Genomic DNA, 8,595 nt, shown 5'->3' with positions numbered 1-8,595 from the left:
CTGGCCTGGCTTACAGAGGTAGTTTTAAAGTGTCCAAAATAAAAGATGGGATTGCTTTGTGTAAGATGCATTTGAAAGCCATTTGTAGTTATGCTAAAATATATCTATGTCTACATAAAGCCTCAGAGGAGTTAACATAGAACCACAGAATATTCTGAACTGGAAGGGACCCACATCAAGTCTAACTCTTAAGTTGATGGCCCATACGGGGCTCAAACTCACAACCTTGGTGCAGTTATAGCACCATGCTCAAACATACTGAGCCAATAGTGTGAACTGGAGGGGACTGATCACTGTGGTGGAGATCTAGTCCAATTCCCCTCTGCTACAAGCAGGGATGTCCAACCCAAATCATTCAATGATTCTGATTTCAGCTCTATCAGATTGCTCAGAGCCAAGCCCAAAACTGACCTGAAATTTTTCCAGGGATGGGCACCTCTCTGGGCTACCTGTGCCAGTATTTTGCCACCCTCATTGTAAAAAATTTCTTCCTTATATCTGGTCCAAATCAACCTTTTTAGTTTTAACCCTTAACCCTTGTCCTGTCGCTACAGGCCCCTACAGAAAAGTTTGTCCCCATCTTTCTTAGAAGCCTCCTTTAAGTACTGAAAGGCTGCAGGAAGCTCTCCCCTCAGCCTTCTGCAGGCTGAACAGCCCCAGCCCTTTGAGCCTTTCTTCAAAGATTATTTTGGACACTAGTGGAACACCAGAGGTCAGACCTATTATGTTAATCTGCTTTTCAATTTCAGCAACATTGAAAGAAAGCAGTTGATGATGCTGCTGTATGAGCTCGACCTAGAGAATTCTCCTACTTCAATACAGTGGCAGCAGCTTTGCTGATTGATTCTCTGATGAATAAGACTATCTATGGTATTTTTCATGAACCCAATAAGGAACATGGCAACATACTTAATTTAGATCTAGTCTCGTTACTTCTGGTTGGTTAGACTCCTCCACAGGAAACGTGAGATTTTTCCAGACTAAGAACGTGGACACTTCACAAATAGTGGACCCATTTTCTACATCCAGACAAAATGCACAAGTTTAGGAACCGCTTCTTTGTAAAACCCTTTTTAAAGGCATTACGATGGAATGCGGTAAGCGAGCTGGTGTTAGCTTACCCCTGCTGCTGTGCAGAAGAGGACTTTTTCATCCACTTGTACCTGGGCGCTTACAGGTGCCGTGAAAAGGCGATGCCGATGTTCGCGCTCCTCCGTCGCTCTCCGCCCGTTAGCGCGGCGAGGGGAAGGGGCGGGGCCGGCGCGGGGGGAGGGGAGGGGCGGGGAGGGGCGGGGGGGCGGGGCCGGCGCGGGGGAGGGGCGGGGCCGGCGCGGGGGAGGGGCGGGGCCGGCGCGGGGGAGGCGCGGGGCCGGCGCGGGGGAGGCGCGGGGCCGGGGAGGGGGAGGGGCGGGGCCGGGGAGGGGGAGGGGCGGGGCCGGCGCGGGGGAGGCGCGGGGCCGGGGAGGGGGAGGGGCGGGGCCGGCGCGGGGGGGCGCGCGGTGGGGCCGTCCGGTGAGCGCAGCCCCGACGGCCGTGGAGCCGTTTCCTTCCCAGTAAGTCGTTAGAGAAAACCATCTGAGGTAAAACTAAAGCTTTCCCTTGTAGTACAATTCATATTGCAGGATCAGATGTAAATTTCATATTAACAGTTTAAAAGGAAATTGTCTTTTACTGTAGCTGGCATTGATGAAGGGATTTGCGGTTCGTAGCTTTAATTTGTGGCAGTGTCGCTACAGTCTAGGGCGGGACAGCGTGAGATACTGGGTTTTCAGATCAAAACGGCATGAAGTCTCACAATAACGTCGTGGAGAACCATCACTGGGGAGTTCCTCAGCTTTCAAGGTGACTGAGCACATTTTCAGAAACATGACATTCTCTCTGCTCTACTTCTTTTTGACCAGTTACTTCTTTATCATTTTGTGATCTTTTTGAACATTGTCGGGTTTCACTCTGAGAAACTCTGCTCTGACCTAAAATATAGCAGAGCTATATGGAGGGGACACAACTGTACTATCTTATGTCATGCTCTTCATCTCCTTCATCTTCTCTGTCTGGCTCCCAGTATCTTTTCTCCCAGAAAAGAATATTGTTGACACAAAGATGGAGCATACAACTAAAGATATTTTATGACTGACATCTTAGATAGCTAGATGCTTAATGCCATCTCTTATTTGCTTTCACAATCTTTATGCATTTCTATAACAAATCAATTCAGAATTATTGTCCGCAGCTCTGGGAACTATAAAAAAATAATATACAGTGAACAGGTGGTTTTTTTCCAGATAAATCTTAACAGGAAGTATGTGAAGTGAAGCACCACTGGCTTGTGTGTGCTGTGTCTCCTCCTCCTGTGCTAGGCTGCTAGCAGTGGTAGCTACTGTAGTTCCTCCCACAGCAGCCAGTTTGTTTGCCTTCCGTGCAGCTCGAGACACCTCCTGCAATATTTAGTCAAACATTTAAAAAGAAACGGCTGCTGCTGAGGAGATTGAGGCTGAAAGACCCTTCCTAGGGAAGGGGAACTGAGGACGTGGAACTTTGTCAGGCTTTCAACTTCAGAGCAGTTCAATCGAGGAGCAAGATCAGTTGAGAGGTGTGAGGGAGAAGGAAGTTAAGGGTAGCTGTGCTGAATGGAGCGTGGGCACAGCTTTGTGTTGCTGAGGAGCAGCTGTGTGCATTTGGGCTCAGGAGGTGTCTCAGGAACACTGAATGAGCATACTGCAAAATAGGAAAATTTATAATCAAACTACTTTGCACAAATTCAGGGCATTGGTTTCACTCTCCATTAAATAAGTGTCCTCAGTACGCTTTGTTCTTTGTTCTACTTTAGTCCATTCTGGACTTTCCCATTTCCTCATTTGCCTGCTGAATTTTCTTCTTCAGCTTTTCAGGTCCCATTTAGGTTTGGTGTTTGTTTTTTGTTTGGTTTTTTGTTGTGTGGTTGTGGGTTTTTTGGTTGATTTAGGTTGGGTTTTCTTTGGTTGTGGATTTTTTGTTTGTTTGTTTGTTTTCCTAATTGTCATTTAAAAAAAAAAAAATCACCTAATCAAACATTGGAACAGGCTGCCCTAGGAAGTGTGGAATTCTCATCCCTGGATGTGTTCAAAAGGCATGTGGATTTGGCACTTGAGGATATGGTTTAGTGGTGAACACAGCTGTGCTGCATTAACAGTTGGACTCAATGTTCTTAAAGGTCTTTTCCAAACTTAATAATTCTATGATTACATTTCTTTTTACAGGCTAGATTTTATCCATCTCTCCAGCCAAATTCTTGAAAGGAGTTTACTTCTCCAACCTCTGTGAGGCTATTTATCTTTTATATTTGTTTGCTTTTCTCTTGTTTTCTGTGATTGCTTGTTTAGTAATTCCATCCTCCTCCACAGGTCTCCTTTCCCTTCTCCTTCGTATTGCATACACCATCTTTTCCTGTCAGTTCCAATTCTCTTTTCACAAATTCCACTCACAAATTCTTCTGTTTCTTCATTCTCCCACTCCAAACACAGCATGTTCTTCCCTACACATCAGCAAAGACTTGGGAAACTTTGAACAAGAAATCTATTCTTTTGATATCAGTGTCATTTTGCAGGTAAAAAGAAAAAAATACTTCTCCTTATAGAACCTGTCTTCTCCCCTTCTTGCTTTGGCAGTGAAGTAATATGTTATGTTATGTTATGTTATGTTATGTTATGTTATGTTATGTTATGTTATGTTATGTTATGTTACGTTATGTTATGTTGTTATGTTCCGTTACGTTACATTACGTTACATTAGGTTATGTTATGTTAGGTTGCGTTACGTTACATTGTATCATATCTCATGTTAATAATTTCTGTTTTCAGGTTCCATATTCCAAGAACTGACCTGCATTATATCTAGAAACTTTCCAAATAGCAATGGCCAGACTGTTGCAAGATCCATCTAAATTTCATCCCTCAGAATGGTACATTGCAAACAATATGCAGCGTGCTAGAACAGAGTCCCAGAAATCCAGGTCAGAATGCATGATAGCTGAGAGCTGGAGGCTGGTGGATGAAATAGAAAAGACAACTCAAAAAACCCAAAGTGACGTCAACAAGAAATTAGGTAATCCCATGTCTTCAGCAAGGGTCAAGATGTGTTATCTGTGCTATATGTTCAAGAAGGACTTAGCAAACTAGTTGATAATGAACAGGAGTAAATGTCAGTGCCATGCTTGTTGATGTCATGAAAAAATCAAAAATATTTTATAAAATATTTTGAGGCATACTCTTTATTTTTATAACAAAACACACAGAAGTCTATTTTAACCAAACCTCCTGACACAGGGTTGCTAAACTGTTTCCACACAGACTACAGCACTACAGGCACTACACTCTAGAATATGTCTATTCTTAGCCATACCTAAGATCTGAGCTACAGTCCACTTGCTCATAAAATGGGCCCATATTAATACATGTTTGTTATTTTGATTTTACAGAGCAGAGACGGGAAGAAATAAAATTCTGGAAGCAAGAATTAGATAACAAGCTGGAACAAATTGTTCATGAGACAGAGATACTGTTGACTTTCAAGAACAGGCTGGAGAGAGCTTTGGAGGGCTGCAAAGAGCAACTTGTAATTGCCCAAAAGTGTCTCTTGTACAGGTGAACATTCAAGGAGAGAAAAAAAATCTAGATAGCGAACCTTTAACAAACAAGAAAACTGTTTTCTGCAAACTAAACTGCAAACTAAAGGCCCATCTCTCTTTGCACTGCAGTCTGATTTAGGTGTTAAAACACTGGGGAAAGCAGAATTTCATCATCTTCTGTCAGATGCAGGCTTTTGAACAATGTGGCTGATGACTTTTCCTTTTTTCATGTAGGCAGAGACGAGTTGGGATTGACTTGGTGTATGATGAGGTGGAACAGGAACTGGTGAAGGAAGCTGAAGTCATCCAGGGGATTATTGCTTTACTTGGACGTACCTTGGAACAAACAAATGAGCAAATCAGGTACAGAGGCAAAGAGCATAATAGAACACTAATTAGATGAAAATTAATACAGTCATAATACTGAGAAGTTGTAGGGTCAGGCCAAGCACAGGTCCTAAGTTATTTTCAGTGGTAAACAGTAGCAGGAGGTCAGTCCTAATTCATACCACTCAATCAGTAATTGTGAGAGGTTCTGCATGTAGAATACAAAGTACTTGCACTTGATCCTTGGTCTTCTCATGATCCAGTCCTGTGCCTTTAATTTTAACAAGAATTGTACCAACTTATAGAACGGTAGCTTCATACTGTATATTATGTGACTTGACAACTAAGACTTCATAGATGAAAATTTCTGTAACAGCATTTGAATTATCTAAAGCATGTATGCATGCATATTAAGGACACTTGTGAGTGCCTACACTTTGTCTTAGAATTTGGTTGTTTCTTTTCCTAGACAAAATCGTTCAGCAAAATACAACCTGGAAATGGATCTGAAGGACAAATTCACAGCTTTGACGATTGATGATTACTGTGCTAGCTTGACAAATGACACTCCTCATATTATATATGCTGAGAATGCAATGAAACTAGAAGCCAAGTAAGTAGTTCTTTAGTTCAACAAACATATGATAATTATACAGATAATATGGGGTGTCCCAGTAATAGCAAGATTCATTTTGTGTAAAACAGGCTTTATCTTTTTGCCATCTAGTTGTTTCTTTCTGTCTATCATTTTCATATCTGTGTAATATGTCTGTGAAATAAGCCACAATAATTAGGCTCCCAGTGATCTGCAGTTTTTTAAAAGTTTTTGAAGTTCACAGTTAGCTAAGGAAGAAGTTCACATACTGCTTAAACACACAATAGGTTTACTTAACTTCTTTCCTCTCCCAGGGTGTCCCAGTGGGGAGAATCCTGGAGAGTGAGTTTCTGACTCAGATATTAACCTGTCAAATGTGCCCAAACGGGTTAGTTAGTGTGAAAGGTTTAAATGGAAAAATAGCTACCACAGAAAAATGGGCTGAAAAGGGGAACTATATTGAGAAAGCAATGTGTGTGAGAGCCTCAGAAAGTTACTGTTGCTATGCAACAGCTGGCAAACTTGCTATGCCAAGAGGCTGCCAGCCCTTGCAGCCAGCACATGGGCATGCATCAACAACAGGTTATGTAACTCAGAAAGCACCCAGGGTGGTGTTGCCTGCTGTGCAAATGACAACTACAACTTTGTATATCCACTCAATGAAACAAAGAAAGAACCCTCTGAGGAACTTTCCGAGCATCTGCCTGGAAGCCACAGCTGCATGAGGATGACCCTCTAATTCTGGGGATACAGTTGGGGCTGGGCTTCTAAACTGTTGTTCCAGGCAGGAACAATGTTGCATAGGTGAACTGTGTGAGAGAATAAGTGACTGTGTTGTGTGAATAGCTACTTGCTATTAATAATAACAACTTTATTAATGAAAGATGTTCTAAGAAATATTGGTTATTATGTGTGTTTCCCACCACAATAGTTCAATCCTTAGCCAGGGGAGAAGAAAATTATAGCAAAGTTGCTCTATGACTCAAGCAAATTTGTTTTCATCTGACTCTCATCTATTTAATTACAAAATGATAGTGACAGATACGATTGTGACATTCTTTTATATCAATAGAACCCCCAGGACATGTCACACTTAATGGGATGTGCAGTTAAAGTATTGCTTTTTTCTTGATTTTGTGGCATAATTACAGATTTATGAAGTCATGAAGGGCCTGATTCTCTCTGTTGGTGACCTTTTATCTTGAATCTGTTTCAGTTTTGTTAGCCCTGAGGACTGGATAGATTTCTCAAACATAAACGTTGAAAAGGCTGACAAGCAGCGAAACAATTCTTTGGCACTGAAGGCACTTATCGATGGCATCCTCTCACAGACAGCAAATGACATGCGCAAGCAATGTGAGATGGTTAATACTGCTTTTAGAAATTGGATAAAGGAAGTCAAGGATGCCAAGCACAAGCTAGAGACACTTCTTGCAATGGTAAGTCATAGGGGACAGTCAGTAAAAAAGTGGAAACACTAGGCTTGGGTCTACTGGTTTTCCCAATCCAGTGGGTTGCATTTATCCACCACATTTTCCTTTTTGTTCCCTTCTCCCTCCTCTGTAAAAGTCATCTTAGATTTTTTTTTTCTCAGCTCTGTGTGCACCACCACAGAGTTGAATTTCTGGAGTCACTCATTCAATCTAAATGTTACTGTAGCCATCATTAAAGTCAAAATTTTCCTTGTGATTTTTAGTTGCATGGGGCTTCTATAGCTTTTTCAGGATTTTTATATAAGAGCCTGATAATTGATAAAAAGATGGTCAATGTGCTCAAAATTTGACACATGAAAACTGAGTATTAATGTTAAAAATTAATTGCTGAGCGTTAATATTTGGGTTCACCCAGAACACTGTCATCTGCTTTCCAATGAAGGAATCATACTCCTGGCAATATTTGCAAAATATTATTTGATGAAATAACAACATAGGGAGTGTTACTGTGATTGTTACAACTACTAAAGATGATGATGATTTCACACACTGCAAGAGGCAGTGTGCAGAATTTTATTGTTGGATTTGTTAAGGTAATGGATGAGACTGCCTCGCAGGAGAAGAACATTGCAGCCTTAAAGAAGGCAATTGCTGATAAGGAAGGACCTGTAAAAGTGGCTCAAACACGCTTGGAAGCGAGAAACCATCGTCCCAATGTGGAACTATGCTATGACACAGTGCACAGCAGCCTGATGAGTGAAGTTCAAGAGATTACCAAAAATATTCAAAGGCAAGTGGAAATGATGCAAGAGGAAAATCTGTAGTATAGATTACTGGGTTAATTTAATCTGCCACCATGACAATGGGTCCCAGCTATTCTCCCTGAAAAGCTGGAAATTGCTTTTCTCTCAAGTGCAGGACACTTTAAGGGAAGGTAATGGATAGACTTTAAGGGAAGACAATGGCTATTGTCTCTATGAATCCTTTTCCATCTTTTTTTTTCTTGCTCTGAATTCCTAGTCCTTATGAGAAAAAAAAAAAACCTATCCATGTTTTCAACTAATGCCTGTCTCTATTTTCCTTAATAGATTAAAGGATGCATTGGCACAGGCTGAGATAGAGCTGAAAAGCCTAAGCCGCCGACAGCTTTCCTTGGAGGAAGAGATCAAGGTCAAGGAGAATACATTGTACATTGATGAAGTGCTGTGCATGCAAATGAGAGAGTCTCTTTGCATAAACGATTACTGAAGTCATCATACTGGGAGACTGTGCTCCAAAGAACCAGCTCCTGCTGAAAATTCATTGGCAGACTTCCAAATTTATTGGCTTGGCTCAATGCTGTCTAGTTGTGTAAGGGAATTAAAACAGACCTAGTATAGCTATTTGTTTCATATGTATAGTACTTTCATTTGTTTCTATGCTCTAAAACATTTGACATCTTCTACTTGGCAATAAAATTCCAGAATAGTGAGAAATGCCCCTTCTTCCATGTTTCTCTCATGTGTAACCAATGATATCTTTTACCATTGAAAAGTGTCGAAAGGCAACTGTGTGGAAGCTAGAGCAGGGGTGTCCTCATAAATCACTCAATAGAAAGCTGGGCAAGTGGGAGGGATGTCACTGTTGGACACAAAATG

The 8,595-nt window shown here is 41.5% G+C and overlaps 1 protein-coding gene across 5 annotated transcripts; it reads left to right on the top strand.

Annotated features, from left to right (window-relative positions):
* The first annotated feature begins 1,426 nt into the window (after positions 1–1,426).
* TEKT1 (tektin 1) lies at positions 1,427–8,433 on the top strand. Of its 5 annotated transcripts, none has more exons than XM_086859233.1 (9): positions 1,472–1,553; positions 1,678–1,842; positions 3,837–4,080; positions 4,454–4,619; positions 4,838–4,966; positions 5,400–5,543; positions 6,742–6,964; positions 7,552–7,748; positions 8,047–8,433. In XM_086859233.1, exons 3-9 carry the CDS (start codon positions 3,891–3,893, stop codon positions 8,204–8,206), a joined length of 1,209 nt encoding a protein of 402 aa, XP_086715359.1. In that variant the 5' UTR covers positions 1,472–1,553; positions 1,678–1,842; positions 3,837–3,890; the 3' UTR covers positions 8,207–8,433. The 5 variants fall into 5 exon arrangements, with proteins under 5 accessions (XP_023795243.1, XP_023795244.1, XP_023795242.1 ...); XM_086859232.1 differs by having other exon boundaries at positions 1,472–1,580; XM_023939475.2 differs by having other exon boundaries at positions 1,427–1,842.
* The last annotated feature ends 162 nt before the right edge of the window (positions 8,434–8,595 follow it).

Source organism: Cyanistes caeruleus, chromosome 21, assembly GCF_971803275.1.
Source record: "Cyanistes caeruleus chromosome 21, bCyaCae1.hap1.1, whole genome shotgun sequence".
NCBI classification, from domain to species: domain Eukaryota; kingdom Metazoa; phylum Chordata; class Aves; order Passeriformes; family Paridae; genus Cyanistes; species Cyanistes caeruleus.
This window is presented reverse-complemented; position numbering and strand designations above follow the sequence as displayed.